The 21,298-nt window shown below is 40.7% G+C and overlaps 1 protein-coding gene across 1 annotated transcript in view; it reads right to left on the reverse strand.

Annotated features, from left to right (window-relative positions):
• Positions 1-21,298, reverse strand: part of LOC124135641 (adhesion G protein-coupled receptor L3-like) — a 68,470-nt gene that overhangs the window by 30,339 nt on the left and 16,833 nt on the right. The window contains exons 2-5 of the mRNA XM_046501071.2: positions 5,112-5,281; positions 2,513-2,646; positions 1,473-1,606; positions 550-1,269 (exon numbers count right to left, since the gene is read on the reverse strand). Of these exons, the coding sequence (XP_046357027.2) occupies positions 550-1,269; positions 1,473-1,606; positions 2,513-2,646; positions 5,112-5,281 (1,158 nt within the window). The remainder of the gene's footprint in view (positions 1-549; positions 1,270-1,472; positions 1,607-2,512; positions 2,647-5,111; positions 5,282-21,298) is intronic.

Below are 21,298 nucleotides of genomic sequence, written 5' to 3' on the forward strand. Positions count from 1 at the left end.
AAATTACGATAGAAACGAGTTAGGCGAGAGTGAGTGAGTGAGTTGGGTCCTACTCCGCATTTCACAATACTCAGAAATCAGAAATAGGATTCACACATTGCATGATGAGGTTGTTTCTTTTTTATCAAGGATGCTAAAGTAGGGTAGGACATGCTTATATCTTTTCGCGAACACCTGGTGACATAACTGATTTTCTGTGATTCATTGTCACAGGTATTTTGACTATTACGTCTTATGGAATTTTCGGCGGATAATCGAGACTGGTTATGCTCTGGCGTTGACGTTTTATATTGTAATTATGATAGGGCGTGTAAATGTCGATTACCACTTTAAGATACACTGATACCTTGTTAACTCGACGTTATCCGTCACCGATCCATACAATAGTACCGATAAGAATCCTGCAGCGGTCATAAAGATACATGTAAATCGTTTTAAACGATTAAAAAAACCTTAAAGGACTGCGTACTAATGAAGTGTCTCCGAGTCTATCAGACTACAAGTGAAAACACAAACAAAGTGTTTAACACAACCGCGTTTACTACTTACCAGAGCCACTTCTGCATCGTATTTCAGCGAATGTTCCGGCGACCGTTTCAGGCCAGTTCATGTTAGAGGCATAGGCCGCCGGACATGTGGCTGCACCCTTCTTATATTGCTGCATCAACGCTGAGCTGGCCATGCCGTCACTGTTGACGGGCTGGTTATTCTCAGTCAGCTGAAAACATCCATGAAAGGGAGATAACTTTTCTTCCCAGGTGGTGCTGGTTAGAACGCTTAACGTTGTCCTCCAGTTTGGCATCGGAGTTGAAGGACGAACACTTGACGTCTTTGGTAACGTTGATGTTGTTGTTGTTACAGATGTAGACGTGACGGGTTTGGACGTCGTCGATGAAGGTATCGAGTGTGAAGACGTTTCGGGTTTAGTTGATGATTCTGGTTCTGGGGTTGTTTCAGCAGCAAAAGATGATGTTTCAGGTTTTGATGATGTTTTAGATGATGTTTCAACAACTGAGGATGTTTCTGCTCGTGACGTTGATTCTGGTTTTGGGGATGTTTGGGGTGGAGTTGTCGGTTGAATTTCTGTCTGTGTCACAGTGCTTGGATCTTCAGTTACTTTTGTTGTAATTGCTTGCTGTGTGGTTGTTGTAGTAGAAGTAGTAGTTGTTGTAGTTGTTGAGGAGGCTGTAGTTGCAGAGGTCGTAGCTATGGTCGTACTCGTCGACGTGGCGGCTTCTACGGTCGTTTGGAATGTAGGTCGTTGGGTTACTGAAACACACAATTTTATTTGCACACATTAATTAAGATTTTTCTGGCTGGGTGTTGGGATTTTGTATTTAGACCAGATATTTAATTATTTTATTCAAGAATGTTCGGGGACAATTTATTTGTTTCGTTAAAATCAAAGACCCCTCTACCCCTCCTCCGAGTCCCATATCAAATGAGCGTCCTCTAAGCAGACGATGACTTACTCTCATGTCGTTCGCAGATGAACGGTCTTTGGATGTCACAAGCTCTATCGTTGAGAAAGCCATTAAATCGTATTTCAACGCAGTGCTCGACAGACCTGCCTCGGCCATTGTTGGGCTCCCCAGGTCCCCATTGGCTGAAATATGGATAATATAATTGTTAAAGTGGTAAATTAGTCATTGTCGATAGCATCATTACCTAACTTTATGATGTTGCAGTCAGTAGCCACTGCGGCCTATCAGTCTGAACAACAAATACATATATCACAATAGGACAATAAAATAATTATCATAGGATATAATCAAGCAGTAAAACGACTGGTTATAAACCAATTAGACAATAAAACAATGGAACAGTATATGCAAACAATACATTGTTTGTTCTTTAACAGATAATTCAACACATGTCCATAAACAATATGCCGATGTTATGTAAAAGTTTAACACACACACCCCACAAACAATATAACAATTTGTTTATTACAAATAAAATCGCCTCTATGTCATTAAGAATGATATAAAAACAACAATAATATAAAAACAGTATTTTTATCGAACAATCAGTACTTAAAAATACAAGAAATGAATCACTTTCAGACATCAATAAAGTGATGTATCATAACCAAACTTCTGTATAGCTTTATGTGGACCCTCGTTAGTTCGGAACACTGGACATTCGGACGATCGTGTGTTCATGTATACTTAAAGCATCATAATTCCAAAATTCCTTTATCTTGAAGTTGTCTAATCCAGGTTATTTCACCAGGAAAAATACTGTCCAGATAAGTGAGGTTCCACTGCATAAACATTCTTGTCTTTTGTTTTTGTTGTTGTTGTAACTTTTTAGTTGGTCTCTCAACATAACTCGAAACATAGACCTTACACGCCGTGATATAACAGGCCTACTGTTCAAAATGGCATTAAACGAATCCACCCATTCATCCGTGGAACAATTCACTTAGCAGCAAGCGTGTTTTGTGATCAACTCAAGTCAATTAAGTTTAACCGGAATAGAACAGAACCGTGTTCCTCCTTCTACTCACGTGGTCCTCCTGCTGAAAGCACCCCCGTCCTGCCAGATGAACTTGTTGAGGTCGGTGTTCCATCTGAGTCCGACCCACCACGTCAACATGTCGTCTTTCGTTATCTTCTTCTTCAGTTCCCGAACAACCTTTTTCTGAAATTTAAAAAATGGTGTTCCATTCATATAATTTCTTTCAGTGGCATTTAGAAGTTGGTGTGATGAAGAAAGACCTGTCATCTCTATCAGTCTGCTTGCTGACTCTGTGTCCATTAGACAATTCACTGGCTTCTAATTCACTGGCTTCCATCATCCCAATCAGCTTCCTATTAGCCATTCACTGGCTTCCATCACCCCAATCAGCTTCCCATTAGCCATTCACTGGCTTCCAATCATCCCAATCAGCTTCCTATTAGCCGTTCACTGGCTTCCAATCATCCCAATCAGCTTCCTATTAGCCATTCACTCTCTTCCAATCATCACAATCAGCTTCCTATAAGCCAATCACTGGCTTCCATCACCCCAATCAGCTTCCTATTAGCCATTCACTGGCTTCCAATCATCCCAATCAGCTTCCTATTAGCCAATCACTCTCTTCCAATCATCCCAATCAGCTTCCTATTAGCCAATCACTGGCTTCCATCACCCCAATCAGCTTCCTATTAGCCATTCACTGGCTTCCAATCATCCCAATCAGTTCTCTGTGTCCATCAATCAATTTACTGTATAAACATTGATGTTAGTATATATACCTATGTTTTTCAGCACTATCCACCACTTGCTTGATAAAGGTGTTAGGATCTACACCGAAACGTCGCACTAAATGTAATAAAGAAGTTGTTCATCGATAGAACTTGTCTTTCTTCATTCATATAATTGTCATAATTGTTTTGCCTTTTACGCCCAATGGAATCTGTTTCGGCAGGTAATGAAGACTGATTATTCTCTGGCGTTGACGTTTTTTATTTATTTGTATTTTTGCAGGACATTAAAGGTTATATGATATTTACATGTTAACATTGGATTTATTTAGAAAACAGTATCATAACTTTCACAGATTGTCTTACGTAGAGATTATTCGCTGAGTGTGTTTCACTGAGTATGGTAATATCATATATTAGGAATAAAACATTGCATTATACAAGCCTTGTGCGAATATATATATTACATATTTGTATGCCTAACATATGATATCCTAACACACGAAGCTAATAATTTCCTTTTCATACACTGTCATTCTTAAAATAATCTATGTTGGAGATGTAATTTCACTAATGGAATCACTTTAGAAACCGCGTATGAATACAGAGTTTGAGTAAACCTTCCCATTGATCATGTAGTGCCAAGTGATTAGCAGCCATGTTTGCCTAAGAAACATCCAATACTCTGGAAACCCCTATGGAAAGGGAGTTGGAACGTAGGTAAATAGTGTATTGAGCAAGCAAGCAGTCTATGGAAAGTAGTTTCTGTTAGGTGAACTAATTTGCATATTTATCGGCGCAGACATTCATGTGATAGACGACACAAGGGTTCCATGCCACAAATTCCACTTGTGAGTCAAGATCGTCTGAAGATCTGATGGGACCTAAATGTTGATTTATTCGTTAAAACTGACTTCCCATTTCTCCATCCCTGTTGTGATTCCGGGCAGAATAAGCGCTGACCACAGAGAATCGGTTGGTTGCAATTTGTGACCTGGCTTGTGGGTCATTGTGCACTTGGATCATTTCTTATATTGCTAATAAATGGCCTGTCTGGCCAAGACTTTATTAGTGAATGAGTGAGTTGGGTTTAACGCTGTTTTGGACAATATCCCAGTTATACCACGGCGAGTCAGCTTAAGAAGCCCGAGGTGATGCGGGTCTCAGACTTTTACCAGTTTGTTGAAAACCCACGAGCACGCGTATGGTGCTGATAAACCTAGAAACATAATCGGAGCGAACCGGAACTCGAACCCACGATCATAGGTTTCTGGCTTGCCAAAGGGACACAGCTCTGCAGACCGATTTGAGGCGTCCCAGATGACAACCACCCGTTCCCTCTTGATTAGTGACGGCAGGAATACTGCTGCATTTATAATGCCACTTCGAGGAAACCAAACATCTTCGAGATAGGAGGGGGAATTTGAACACGGTAACTACAAATCGGACAGAGGTCTGGCTCGAAATGAGATTGTTTGGACATACAACTTAGGCCATGAAGCTCACCTTCTTATAATGACACTTCGAGAAAACCAAACATCTTCGAGATAGGAGGGGGAATTTGAACACGATAACTACAGATCGGACAGAGGTCTGGCTCGAAATGAGATTGTTTGGACATACAACTTAGGCCATGAAGCTCACCTTCTTATAATGCCACTTCGAGAAAACCAAACATCTTCGAGATAGGAGGGGGAATTTGAACACGATAACTACAGATCGGACAGAGGTCTGGCTCGAAATGAGATTGTTTGGACATACAACTTAGGCCATGAAGCTCACCTTCTTATAATGCCACTTCGAGAAAACCAAACATCTTTGAGATAGGAGGGGGGATTTAAACACGATAACCACAGATCGGACAGAGGTCTGGCTCGAAATGAGATTGTTTGGACATACAACTTAGGCCAGGAAGCTCACCTTCTCCGCATTAGAGCTGATGGATATTAAAGTTCCTCCTTCTTGTCTGCAGGCGTTTCTGGCTTCCTCCCATGACATCTTCCTGGTGTCAAACTTGTAGCAGGCGCGGTGCATGACAACCCAATTGTTTCCACATGCCTGAGTCTCTTCTCGTCGACGACGACTGTGTGCTGAAACATGTAAGCCTTACATATAACGTGAATACGACATATCAATATCAGTCGTAAATATAGATATGTAACTACACACAAACCTCCGGGCAAAAGAAAGATTACACTCATGTTTGATAAAGCTAAACTCAAACAGGATATGGTTATTCGATCGTGATGTATTTGATGCAGATGTCATAGTTGTCTTTTCGACCTTAACTTTGTATCATTTCGGTGGTTTCCAGCCCAGTCACGTTTTGATCACGTTTGTAATCCCAATTTTCAACTTTCTTTTGCTCGGCAGTTACTGTTTACAACGGCAATATTTGATGAGGATTAACATGAGGACAGTATATTTAGTGCAGGTTATTTGCACGAAAAGACGTATACACAACAGAAAATACTAATCACGATGGACAGTAATATATTAATCCATAAATAAAATCATAAATCAACTGCTTTCGATTTTCTTTTATACACGTTGCATTGATTTAAGATTCTTCGATTAAAGGCATTGTAAAGGATCAACCATTTGGTTTGTAGGGGTTTGGGTGGGTCAGAACAATCTATTTTCCCCAGGTGTATCAATTTGTTAACAACCAAACAATATATTCATTTTCACTTTTAACAGAAACATTGAGTTGTTTGGGTATTTTCCACAAGATTTATTTCTCCACCACTGCAAACAAACTATTCATTAGGGGCATACTTATTCACTAACTTTTTCATTTACATCCCCCACCTCGAACTCAATTGGAAGCTCCCTTAAAGGCAATTTCGATCTGCTTATGACGTTCTGACCGTCATGAGGTGAGGTGAAATGTGGTTAAACGTCTCGTCCAAGATTATATAGCGACGTGCATGCACGTGTATGTGTGTGTGTGTGTGTGTGTGTGTGTGTGGCTGCTTGTACTAGTCCGGACTGATGCCGATTTATAGTGCTAGCACACTGAGATGCCATGCCGCAGTTTAACATGAATACCCCACTCAGACACAGTATACGGACTCCAAGCCAGTCCTTGTTTTAGCCCCTTAATGCCGAGCGCCAGACAGGGTAACAACAAGTACCATCTTTTGACGTCTTTTGGTATGACGTTGCTGGGGATCGAACCCCGGACCTTCCGTTCTCCGGGCGGACGCTCTACCATTAGACCACGGAGGCGGTCGACGTTCCTCTGACGCACATCAAGAGGTATGACGTGCGTCGGATGTTAACCGTCTTAAACTCCAACATGTTACACGGACATAGCTACAAGTCAGCACTCGATAGAATGGGCACATTGATACACTGTTTCCGACACGACTAACCTATTTCTACATCCGCTGGGTTACGAGAGAGCTCTTAAGATCTGTCACTGGCTCAAAGTGCACCTTCCAGCCAACCTCTCACACACAGGATTTGCTATACGAGGGTCACTCTATCTTAACTCCATATCGGAAAGGCACGAGTGCGTTACATAAGATCCTGCTTCCAGATGATAAAAAACGACAAGATGGGGTATTGGTAGCGTTTTCGTGACCCGCCCTGCTTCAATCACGGCAACCGTTTAAGGAAAGAGGTCCATGTTCTTAAAACATAGATAGAATCGGTTGTTTAAAGAATTTAAACTGAGATATAAAATCCATGCGTTACGCCCATATTTCCTCCTCTCACGTGAAAATAAAAGTATAAATTTTTATTTTATTTGTTTGTTTGTTGTTTAACGTAGCACTCAGCGATATCCCAGCTATATGACGGCGGTATGTACATAATCGAGTCTGGACCAGACAATCCAGTGATTGATATCATGGGCATCGATCCACGCAATTGGGATACGATGACATTCCTCAAACCAAGTCAGCGAGCCTGACCACCCGATCCCGTTAGTCGCCTCCTGGTAGACATGGTTTGCTGAATTTTCACGGGACAAAATATAAAGTAACCCATATGAACATTGTCTTAGTACTGGAAGCATTTATGTTGATAAACATTGAGAAAATGTACGTTAATAGAGAATCATTTATTCCTATACTTGATCACCTCAAGTGAAACTAATAAATATGAAATACTGATACAAAGATGAACATTGAACAAGAAATACCACAAACAGTGAGTGTTCATTTAAATGTAGGTCTCATGCATAGTTTTGAAATTAGGGTAGTTGGGTAAATGTACCCTAGTGGTAAAAGCGTTCGCTCTTCACACCAAAGACCATTCGTCACCACTCGCCCCTTTCCGTAGCCTGCAAGAAGACTCGTCCCTCTATCGATGAATGTTATGTGCGAAAATACGACAACCAATCAGAATGCGCGTATGATTTCAAGTTCTTCGTCAAAGAATCCCTCAGAAATGTTTTTTTTATTTTACATATGTCTTGCATCTAAAAATATACCCGAGACACAGTTAAATGTGTTCAATCATACTGTATAACTCCACATGTCTCGATGTGCTTTAAATTGCATCTGAAATATATATAATATATGGGGAAATAAATGTGAACCATTACGCAACGAGTTGACAATTGTTTTAGGTATGCCCGTCTGCGCTAAGACGGAACCCGGTCGCAAAAATGGCCATGAGAGGGGCACGAGTCGCTATTCGGCTTGTCCCGGAATAACACGAGTTGGGTCACGAATGACCAAAGAGATGAACTCTATTCCCCACATGGTTTGTACTGTGATGGTGGGATTAGGAGACCAAATCAGATGAGAGTTGACTAGGTGTGTATATGTTGTTATTGTTGTTGTTGTCTCCACCTCCGTGATCTAGCGTCTGACCGGAGAGCGGAACGTCGGTGGCCGCGTTATACCAAAATACGTTAAAAGGTGGTTCTTATTGTTATCCTGCCTTGCGCTCGGCATTAAGGGGATAAAACAAGAACTGGTCGCCTCAGAGTCTGTATGCTGTGTCTGAGTTGGATGAACTTATACATGTTAAACTGCGGTATGGTATATCAGTGGGCTAGCACTATAAAACCGGAATAAGTCTGTACAATTACAAGCAGCTACACATTTCATACGTGCATGCACCTCGCTGTATAAGTGCAATAATGTTGAACGCGACGTTTAACCCAATATCACCTCACCTCGAAACATATGTGTTAAGCTGTGCATGTCGATTTCGTTTGTCCTGCCCAAAAACTCCTTAGAAATAAGATAGATTATTCAGTAACAATAGTCACGTGTCCTGTAATGTTTTTTCGATGATATTTCCATGATGACCGCACATCACATGAAATTCGTGGTCGCCATTGCTTTTTGTTGTTGATATGCATGTACCCATGATGCCCTTACAATTCATGTGCCATGCTGCATGTGAGATTACGTCAGCTAAATGAAAAGGTGCAATGTGTGAAACCCATATTTGGTGCACCCCCATCCCCGGCCCAACCCCTGGAAAATTGCTTAATATAATTTCTGCACACTTTTGAAGTAAAGGAAAAATATTTTTTCAAAAAAATGTGTCTTCTTTTGACAGGCAAAGTAGTGAATGATCATGTTTTGTCGCGGCAGTACTGAGATAGAGAAGCAAAACTTCATCTCGGAGAGTTCCCATGACTTGTGGACTGTAATAGCTTCTCATAAACATGCCTCAGCTAATGCATATCTCGCGTTGTCTTCTACGCTGAGCATTACGCCACATTCACGGTGGAAGAGTGAGATCTGTTTCACGTTGCAAATATACTCAAGCACTACACAGCGTGAAAAACAAATACTGTGAGAAAGGCATGGTGTCTTTTTATTTATCTGCAAAACACATAAATTCGAGGAACATGACATAGAACCCCCCTCCAGGCAGAACATCTGTTGCAAAACAGAGGGAAACGTTAGCCTTGACATAGAAACTCAGGTGTATCTCCCATATCAGTTGCTTGTTCGTCCTCCTTCCATTGACGTTTTAACGTTATGAACCTTAAAGTGCTTCGAGGTTAAAAATCAATATGTGATAACCGTTCTTTATGGAACAGAGGTAAATTGGTAGTTGGGAGAATTTGTTGCTGTTGTCTAAAGCCGCACTCAGCAATATTCCAGCTATATCACAGCGGTTCGTAAATAATCGAGTACTGGACCAGACAATCCAGTGATTGACATCATGAGCATCTATCTACGCAATTGGGATATCATGACATGCATCAGCCAAGTCAGCGAGCCTGACCAGCGATCCCGTTTACAAAATGATAACATCAGACCACAATCAGGTAAACATGTCAGCAACGTGGCCTTGACCTTACGTAACTAGGTTGCCTTGACCCTACCCACTGACCTCCATAACCTATCGAGCATTGCGCTCTGCTATCTAATCCTGTTGCTGGTTTGGTTTTGAAGACGCAGAGGAATACACACGCGGAGAAGAAACAGCCTCGTCTCAGAAGTCTGCAGGCTAATGAGCATGTAGTGAATGATGCCGAGCAGTTGGCAATCATAGAATACCAAAGTACAAAACTGTAAAGCTTCATTTGAATTCCTGTAAGCAGCTCCATGTATGTATGTATGTATGTATGTATGTATGTATGTATGTATGTATGTATGTATGTATGTATGTATGTATGTATGTATGTATGTATGTATGTATGTATGTATGTATGAACATGTTTTGTCATTTAAATGGTACATCTGTTCCGCAAAGGAATGTGTGTTTGCAATAAATATGATCTTATCGATCTTATCTTACTTATTTACGCTGTTTATTCACAAGTTCATACATACATACATACATCTTAATACATTGAGAAGCGAGGTTTAAAGATTAACGTCCTGAATACACTTCTATATGATACACTACCGTCATCTACTAACTGTGTGGCAATTAGGCTCTTGTAGAAGGAAATGGGTCTCATTGGACACTATGTTGAGCAAATCTTAAGTTGTAACCTTGCAAAGTTGCTGTCACAGTATATGGTGCCAGTATGAGCTCTTAACAGTCTCCGTAAATTCTACTTGGTAACGCTATATGTAAAACTCCCACACTAGACAACTACATCTCCTTATAATGACTAAAACAGGTGACATGGCGTCAGTACGTTGAGGCTGATAAAGAGGATTTCCATGGACATGTTGCACGTCATACAGGGGGTTCTCAGTTGAAGGAGATGCCAGTTTCTGTATTTCTTATAGTAACACTTGAAGGTGCTGTGAAGACTTTGTGGCTAGCACTGTGTAAATGGTGGTGTGGGAGATGGATGGTGGCTAACAGAGAGCAGATGACAGTTAGCACTGTGCGAATGATTAACACGTGTTAACACTGTCTTGATTATGGGTAACACTGTGTGGGTGATGGTTAACACTGTGTGTGTCATGGTTAACACTGTGTGGGTGATGGTTAACACTGTGTGGGTGATGGTTAACACTGTGGGTGATAGTTAACACTGTGTGGGTGATGGTTAACACTGTGTGGGTGATAGCTCACACTGTCTTAATTATGGTTAACACTGTGTGGGTGATGGTTAACACTGTGTGGGTGATGGTTAACACTGTGGGTGATGGTTAACACTGTGTGGGTGATGGTTAACACTGTGTGGGTGATAGCTCACACTGTCTGAATTATGGTTAACACTGTATGGCTGATAGTTAACACTGTATGAGTGATAGCTCACACTGTCTTAATTATGGTTAACACTGTGTGGGTGATGGTTAACACTGTGTGTGTCATGGTTAACACTGTGGGTGATGGTTAACACTGTGTGTGTCATGGTTAACACTGTGTGGGTGCTGGTTTAGACTGTGTGGGTGATGCCTAACACTGTGTGGGTGATGCTTTACACTGTGTGGGTGATGGTTAACACTATGTGGGTGATGCTTAACGGTGTTAACACTGCATGGATAATATTAACGCAACGTGGATGGTGGTCAACACTGCGTGTAGGACTGTTAACTTTGCGTTGATGACTGTAGGCTAGTGACTGTATTTCTGTAGAAACTTGTCATTTTGTTTGAACTCTATCTTTTCATGTGTTTTCACGAGTATGAACACCTTTTCAGCGTTTTGCCTGGATTCTTCCTTGAAGAACATGCCAAGTATGACAGAGGCAGATGGCATTATCCTAGACGCTTTATGGACATCATTGAAACGGTAACTCTTGGCATGAGCAAATGATCACGTGGCTTGATTCACGTGTGGAAAAGGCCAAGAATTAAGTTCCAGATTACCGACACAGATTTGAAGCAACGGCTACAGGTGGATCTTGTGACAAGAAATAGCTTCACATTTCCATTTTTCCATAAGTGTATAAACAGTAGAAAACAAGTCCTGAGATAGCAGAGGAAGCATGCTTATCATCATTTAACATTTCAGTCTTGTCATGACTTATCACACAGAAGCCAGCTATAAACACCATGATAGTAACCCATGCATAGTTGATAGGTGTGTATCTTAGAGTGGTATTTGATACACATAGCTGACAGGAGAGAAACCTTAGCTTATGTGCGTACTCTCAGGAAGCCTGTAAATCAGCTTTCATGGCGAATTGAACGCAAATGGAGTACTTTTAGAGCAATGATACCATTCACTACACAGAAGAACACCTGTAGGACGGTTCGATACATCCGAAGTTAAACAGACTAACATGAGACTATATCATTTTGGACAATGAGAAAACCTAAAATATATACATGTATTATATTTCAAGGTTTTTTAGGATGGTTTGAAAATAAATGATGATGTTTTGACAAATAATTTTCGAGACAAAGGATACTTCGATGTAACCATTTGTGCAAACGTGAGTCGACTTATCATATCATATGCTTCAAAGAGCATGGCACCTAGTATTAAATATTTGCCGCCTGAACTAATCTGTCCCTGTAAGAATAAGTATGTAGACAGATAAAGATGAAATAGAGACGTACTATACTACCCCTTGTCTAACCCCAGCGTCTGTAGATGTCAACAGTGGTTGATAAGGAGTAGCAGGCAGCTTTTCGGTACGTAATATTTAGATGACATGGTTGCATTGGGAATTACGTACCTTGTAAGTGTTACCCGTGTATTATGACCGTACACGTTATTCAGTTATTGCAACGGATTGGATGTATTGTGAACATTATAACAAGTATGGAAATACAGTATTTTAGGTGTAACGTGCGACTTAACACATCATGTTTAGCCATATTGTTAGACTCAGGTACCTCGGGGTTATCATTGTCACCCGCCCAAGGCTTCTTACAATAAACATATTATCGTACTCTTTGACATTGCTTACATACATGGCTAAAGGTCAGCGCTGCATGACAGCGACGGACATAATTATATCTATACAGCTTTGTAAATGTCTATATATTACAACCCCTGTCGTTCTCCACACCAATCAGACCCTGAGATTGCAATATGTGTTGTTCACATAATTTCTGTTTACAAAGCAGGGATACATTAAGCTGTGTCGGGATGTCCTGGTTAACCACACCCTTATTTCAAGGCTCATTCTGAAGGCTCAGATGTCATATTGTCAATGTTAATATACCATTTATCAAGTTGTTTTTATTGGTGACTTATGCACGCCTTGATATAAACGTCTGAAGGGATTTCTTGGCAGAATAGGCCCTCATCTCGTAGGAGGCGACCAAATTGGATCTGGCTTGCTGTCTTGATTGGTTGCGTGTCGCCGTACGTTCATGTTTTTATCACTTGTTTGTCTGGTCCAGTCTCTATTATTTACAGGCCCAGTGATATCGGCATGTTAATGTCATGCATATGAGCTATGTATACGTTAGAACGTTCTGTTTCTTTTTGATGTATTCAAAATTAAATATTTTGATTTGACTCAGTATCTTCCAGACATTCATTAATCAGATGAATAAAATATTTATACAGAATATTTGCCACTGTCCGCTGTGGTGGCACAGGCAATCCTTGATTGTAAAGCAGCATGCATCCAGTAGGTTTTTTGGTATTTCAAACACATAACTTAAACTGAACAAACATTTACATAAGGTCTCATCAGCATTTGAATAATCAAACGATTTATCAGAACATACACCACTTTTTAAAAATAATGTTTCATGAGAGTGCATTTTCGCCATGGGGAGGTCCCACGTAATTAAATCTGTATTTGCATTAACAACTTTATGTAGGTGCACGCGATATGTGGGATGGAACAGAGACAACATCTACAAAATCAAGCCAAATTCTCAGCTATCGCCATCATCTGCACATACTTGAATGCAGCTGATTGCAACGTGCCCACATTGCAATCCAAACTATGCAGCATGTGTAGACTGTACACTCCCTGACTAAACATATATGATTGATGTGATAACTTTAATGACCGTATATAAACACTCGCCTTGCGTGTGTATCTGCACCATGAAGCCTAGTCGCTCGCTGTGCAGCAGTAACCTTGCACACATGCAGCCGCAGGGGATGCTGTTTGGCAGGGATGAATGTCATGCTGCCGTCGGCGGGACGTCGATGAAGATGATATGGGGACACATTATGTTATGAATGCCCGTGTATGGGTGAGGTGAGGTGAGGTGAAATTAGGTTTAACGTCGCGTCCAAGATTATTGCACTTATATAGCATGTGTGTGTGTTTGTGTGGATGCTTGTACTAGTCCGGACTGATGCCGATTTATAGTGCTAGCTCACTGAGATACCATGCCGCAGTTTTAACACTAATACCCCACTCAGACACAGTATACTGACTCCAAGCCGACCAGTCCTTGTTTTAGCCCCTTAATGCCGAGTGTCAGACAGGGTAACAACAAGTACCATCTTTTAAAGTCTTTTTGTATGACGCGGCCGGGGATCGAACCCCGCTCTCCGGGCGGACGCTCTACCACTAGACCACGGAGGCGGCCACCTGTGTTTGGGAAAGCTACAAGGTGTAAGACACACTTGTAATGTGAAGAATACTTAACCCAGGCTCATGTAGGTCTCATGACATTAACTATGTAGAGCGAGTATCAAACCAAGTCCTTCGTCGTGGCGAGCGAACGTTTTACATCCTAGGCTACCCCACAACCTTAACTATTTGGACCGGTGCTCAGGAGGGACAGATAACTATAGTATCTGCATGATATATGTAGTAGTTAGGCAGGGATAACCATATTATGTGCATGATAACTTCGGCGAACTTATTACATATGTAAACGGATGAATGAGGGCGTTCTCCTGAAAGAGAACACTTGGGCGTGGGCCTATATAAGACACTGCTGGAGGGGTAATTCACACACACACACAACTGCTGGGAAACCAGGGCTGGATGATGACATTTGTTCCTTCAGCATATACTGCTAATAACCCCGGGGATTTGATGGGGGCTCAGATTAACACAAGAATGTCAAAGGCTGCTTCTGTACGTCAAAGAATATCTATATCTATTCAATTACATGAAATCACGATATGGCTGAAATATTGCCCATGTGACGTAAAGCATTAACTCACTAACTCAATTGCATGAAAATCAGCCTAAGATAATTGTACTCGTTGACATTAACGTTGCTGAAATGGTTGTATGGCTTAATGCTGTATCAGCATTCTTGCAGTTATTCGGAAAGGGTTCTCTTTATACGTGTTACCAAATAGCATTGGTTTACCCAATGTTACCACGTTACCAAATGTGTCATTACACTTGGCATTGGTTTTTCACAATGTTACCATGTTACCAAATGTGTCATTAAACATTGTAACGATGTTTCATTGAGGTTTATGTTGTGCACTATTTTTTCTTCTTATTGTCACACTTCACAAAATTAACAATTCGTATTGCAAATAAACGTCATTAGTGTAAATCAAACAAAGTGTCATTAACAATTATTATTGAATATTTTTACACATACACACACGCACACGCACACACACACACACACACACACACACACACACACACACACACACACACACATACATACATACATACATACATACATAGATACATACATGGCGGTCGGGTAGCCTAGTGGTTAAAGCTTTCGCTCGTCACGCCGAAGACCCGGGTTCGATTCCCGACATGGGTACAATGTGTGAAGCCCATTTCTGGTGTCCCCCGCCGTGATATTGCTGGAATATTGCTAAAAGCGGCGTTAAACCATACTCACTCACTCACTGCATACATACATACATACATACATACATACATACATACATACATACATACATACATACATACATACATAAATTTCCTAACGTGTGTGTAAGAGATTATTTATGAATTGACGTGTAATGTGCCGACTTGTCTCGATAGAGCAAGCATGAATGAATCAAACCTTTTTTTTCGATAATTAAACTCCTTATCATTAAATAAATCTCCTAGAATTAGTTCAAGGGTGATAAAAGCACACTTTTCACTGCAACGTCAGTCGACGTCTGATACCGGCGCTTCAACATGCGGTAATTAGACACACGGTGAAACTTGTTAACACGGAGGTACAGCCTTGATGAACGTCAGCAGCTGTGTCCATGACGGCGGTAGTTTCCGCATTGTGCTGCCTTGTCCCGACACATGCCGTAACACATCAAGTCACGCTGACACGACTGTCTAATAATACCCTAACGTAACGCTGAGATGCGGTACACACTCTCAACGATATGGGGTTTGTTTGTTTCACCTATGTCAGAAGGTAAACAAATAGTGTGGAGAAACATCTGTTCGGTAAGTGCAGCCATTCTGGATGAATTAATGATATGGTTGCAGTTTGATGTACAGGGGTTGTGTTAATTCCTACATAAAACATGACCGCATAACTTTACGACCTAATTACTTGGTTAAGTGTAAAGTCACAACATAGTAGTGTTCATATCTCTGTCACATTTTATGTTGAGCAACAACAGTTAGTGTTAGGCATCGTATTGGAGAAGAATTGGTGAACGGTTTTACAAGTGTAGGAGTTCAAATGTGTTTCCATGGTAATGAGAGAAGATTAAGACATTACACACAAGGCTAAATACCACTCCTTTACCGTAAGGATGTTATGCGTGCAGAAATGAGTGAGAAGATATTCGAGACATTGTTTTTAAGTTTGCTGATGTCACGATTGAATCTAAATCAAACACGATTGTTTTAAAGAGCCCGATGTTTTCCGAGGTGTCCTTGGCAATATAGACACGCTTTCTGATATGTAAGTGTTTTATAGCTAATGATTCCATGTGGATGTATTATAATGGTCTGATCACTGAGTTTTGTTGGTGATTTACGAGACAGTTTAACGTGGAATGAAAGCCCGATGGGGCGTAAATCTTAGACGTTTATCTCTTTGTGAAAAAAGATTAGCACGGGTATGGCGCTGACAGACCTAGAAACACTACCAGGGCGAATCTGGAATTTGAAGGACTCAAGTTCTTTCAATATTGACATCCAAATATACTTTTAACGTCACAGTCAGAGAATAACCTATTCCATTACCTTTTAAAGGCGTTAACGGCAAAATACTTGTGAAAATGATATGAATGGATCACTGAAAAAAGGAGTAGAATTCAGTTAGCAATTGAATTCATTTGGTTTACTATTTGCAAAAATTTTCGAATAATGTGTTTGGTAATTCACATGACGAAAGACAGTTTAGACATTAATTGTATGTTAAAGAGGGTAAGATTGATTCAGAAAACTTTACATGCTTCGGACTGCACGCACGCACACACACACACACACACACGCACGCACGCACGCACGCAGGCACGCACGCACACACACACGCACACACACACAAACGCACGCACAAACTCACGCACGCACGCACGCACACACACACATACACGCACGCACACACATTCACACACACACACACACACACACACACACACACACACGAAAATATGATTCCTGTTTCTACACGGTGATGTGTTCCATTAAAGTATGATAGTAAAGTTGCTCGTATAAAGATTTTTCTTGTCGACACCTAACTGGACCTTAAGAAACCCAGACATCTTGATAACAGTTGACACGATGTAACTACCTATGCCTTTCTCACTCTTGCGTAAGTGCACCTTTGGAAACCCAGACATCTTGATGACAGTTACCACGACGTAACTACCTATGCCTTTCTCACTCTTGCGTAAGTGCACCTTTGGAAACCCAGACATCTTGATGATAGTTACCACGACGTAACTACCTATGCCTTTCTCACTCTTGCGTAAGTGCACCTTTGGAAACCCAGACATCTTGATGACAGTTACCACGACGTAACTACCTATGCCTTTCTGACTCTTGCGTAAGTGCACCTTTGGGAACCAAGACATCTTGATGACAGTTACCACGACGTAACTACCTATGCCTTTCTGACTCTTGCGTAAGTGCACCTTTGGGAACCAAGACATCTTGATGACAGTTACCACGACGTAACTACCTATGCCTTTCTGACTCTTGCGTAAGTGCACCTTTGGGAACCAAGACATCTTGATGACAGTTACCACGACGTAACTACCCATGCCTTTATGGCTATGTCCACTTTATGGCCCCAAAACTAACATCAAGAACTGACTCAAGAGTTTTCAACTAAACAACGTGAAACACAGACAGCACATGGTCGAACAACCATTTGCCCTTTGAGAAACATTTTTTGCGCGAGTATCTTGACGTCAACGTTCTGCCATTCAGATGCATGTGTTCCTAGCCCCAGTGCACCCCGTGAATGGCGATACAAGCATTCCCAGTCTAACAACAGACGTAGGTTTTACAATTGGAAATGGTGAAGGTTGTCTTTCAACCTGATTTCCTTTCCATAGCAGCATGAGTCTTTTAGGAAGTTTATCTTATATGGGAAAGGGAATGTTCAGAAGGGTGGCTGTTTGTAAGGTGAGAAACTGGAAGTTGACAGTAGATCATTTCGGCTTTGTTATCTTTATTTCAATCCTTGCAAACTAGAACTAAACTGCCAGCCAAAAGAAAACACTTGAAAATTGACCACAAAATTACAAAAGGTGTTAAAATGTTTCTAGACTGAAAACAGTCGAAACATTGCAAACCTACGGTCATTAACACAACTGTGATATCCGTTGGAAACACACCACCATCGAATAACCATTTCTTGTTTGTTTTATATTAAGTCGACCTCAAACAATGTGTGTATACTTTCTTTTGCCCGGCACTTTACATTGAGGACCTCAACTAACACGTGCCTCATTGGACAAATGTACCGACAAATTGAGCATGTTGAGAGGGGATGCCCATTAAAGTTATAAATGCACATACGAAATATTTGCTAATTCATTATATAATACACACGGATCTGGAAAACCATAATCAGAACATGTCCAATGCCCATCCTTACATCAAATGTACCTTGTGGACTTTTTATTCTATAATGAGTGAGTGAGTGAGTGAGTATGGTTTTACGCCGCTTTTAGCAATATTCCAGCAATATCACGGCGGGGGACACCAGAAATGGGCTTCACACATTGTACCCATGTCGGGAATCGAACCCGGGTCTTCGGCGTGACGAGCGAAAGCTTTAACCACTATGCTACCCGACCACCCCTTTTATTCCATCGTTGTCAATTCACCATATCTCCAAGACGTTCTTGGCTCAAAAACGATGAACATTGTTGGATCAGCTGAAAAATGCCAAGTGTGAAGAGCATGGTGTTCATGTGCAGAAATAAAACCTACATTGTAAAGGGCGTCGTGAACTAGTCGTCAGCATGACATACAGAATGTTCTGTGTAGATGTGTGATGATAAGATCAACCAATGCTAACAACAGACATTCATGATATTTAGATAAACACAAGATCCCGCATGGAGAGACGCCAAACTGGAAACACACAACAGGGAATTCTCATGGTGGTAAATCTTGACTGTGTGGATGTTTCCGATGTGGTTTCCAAGCAGTTCTCCGTCCATCTCCGACTGATCATTAGCTTTTCATATACATCTATTGTGAGGGTGACTGAGTGGGTTTGGTTTAACGCCGCTTTGAACAGTATGTTAGTTGTGCCACGGCGTGTCAGCTTGATGCGGGAGGAACGCCAAGTGATGCTGGTCTCAGACGTTTACTACCTCTGTGGAACCCACTCGCACTGGGTATCGTGCTGACAAATCTAGAAATATAATCCGAGCGAGCCTGGGAATCGAACCCACGATCATAGGTTTCTGGCATGCACAACGTGTAGCGGCCCCTTAGACAACTGAACCACCCGTTTCACCCTTATTTACATACAGAAACTGTTGTTATAATCTTAGTCAAATAATTAATACATATATCACATACCTTAGCTTTTTTAAGCACTAGGCTCGGACCAATACCAACAGCTTTGATTCAAGTTGAGAAACACTTTATCAAATTGTCTTTCAGTCTGGCGTGTTCATGTTTTAATAGTTGTTATTAAAGTTAATATGTATGCATGTTAACACTACTGAAAGAAGACACACGTGCAGATGTCCGGTTAGTGTGTCCCCAGTAACCTATGTATGTCGTTAGAAGCGACTAAATGGATCGGATGGTCAGGACCGGTTGCATGGTTGAGTACGTACCATCGTACCCCCGACGGCGTGGAACGTTGTTCATCATATCAATCACTGGTTTATCTGAACTAGACTCGCTTAGAATATTGCTAAGTGCGACGTAAAACAACAAATATCTGAACATAATGTTATATGAGTTGAGAGGGTGACGAAGACACTAGATATATCAAGACTGTTCAACAACCTACTGGGGCCTGTATCGAGTATGTGGGTGACCAAGATCAGAAGGACTATGCTTAGGCCAAAACACATTTGACGTACGGCATTCACAAAAATGAAATAAAATCTATTAACTCATTACTATAATGTCTTTTAAGTCAATAATATTACATTGATACATTAATACATTAATCAATCATATACTTTTATTTTGAAAAAGGCATATTCATGTAAGTGGAATCAAAGGAACCAAACCGAAAATAGATGTACTTTTAAAACTACTTAAAAACATATATTCAATCGAGAAATGTATTGCGATAAAAAGGATGACAAAAATAACTTTAACAGAAAATGATCACTTTTATTCTCAGCATTTGATTCTTCACGCTCTGTTGATACATACTATGTTTGAGTCTGATTGTCTGTTGCAACCTTTTTGGTTTGAAATAGGACAATGTTTGTTTCCAAAACTTTTAAAGAGTGAATTGTGTCATTCTATGCAATCCGAAATATGTTTTTGACGGAATACTTACTGTATTAATCTACAACTGGGAACAATAAAAGTTTGGGTTCTTTTTAAATAAAACAAATATTACGTTTTTCTTTCAGCCCAATAGTGTAATGTTTCATCTCAATATTATGACGTATCAATCTAGCAGTTACCGATTACCCTAGTTACAGAGAGAGACGATGTCGCAGTTACACAAAGGGCCTTTATAACAACGTCGGGATCTGGACTTGAAACCAAGGCACACGTGCCCCCTTTAACGCCACATCAGCAATCACGTTTCCTACTGCGGGGGAAATGAACAACAGCGTATATTGTCACCTCTAAGTAGTAAGACGTGACACAGCCTGGAAAATTTCCTAAATTGCAACAGGAAGAATAATCTAAGTGAGAAATAAGCCGATAATAAGAATGCCACGTCACTTCGAGTTTAAATATATCATCATATGTACACGTTTATACGAAATTAAAAACAGTAACTATGTTGATAAGCTCATTTTAAAATGGCCATTATACACTGATGGGCTGGCATCTTCTGGTTTTACAATGACATTACAACCATTTCAGGACACACAACATTAAGTCTCTAAAAATGACCACAGCAGAGTAACCTAGTGATTCGGGTGATTCACTCTGTAAGCGTCAGTCGTGTCGTTAAGATGCCATCACCTATCAAATTAATTCAACGGTATTAGTCACCAAAGTGTCTTCCATCCACGATTCAGCATTGTGGAGGGAATATAGCATCATAAAATGTAATCAAGAAAATGAGACTCTCCAGCGTTGTCTAAATAAAACCATGTATCTACAGTGCGTGTTATTTCGTCGTACAAAAAGCTTCCAATAAGCGCTGATCGTGCGTATTGCCTTGCCTAACTCCTCTCTCTGCATGCTCAGATTTACCAGTCAATTAAGGGGATTAAAGAAATGGTAAAACGAGCCATATAATGAGTGATGTGTGGCTAAAAAAACAGCAAAGAAACAGTTTATGCTCGTCGTTATA

Source organism: Haliotis rufescens, unplaced genomic scaffold (assembly GCF_023055435.1).
Source record: "Haliotis rufescens isolate VD_foot unplaced genomic scaffold, xgHalRufe1.0.p SCAF_2, whole genome shotgun sequence".
Lineage (NCBI taxonomy): Eukaryota > Metazoa > Mollusca > Gastropoda > Lepetellida > Haliotidae > Haliotis > Haliotis rufescens.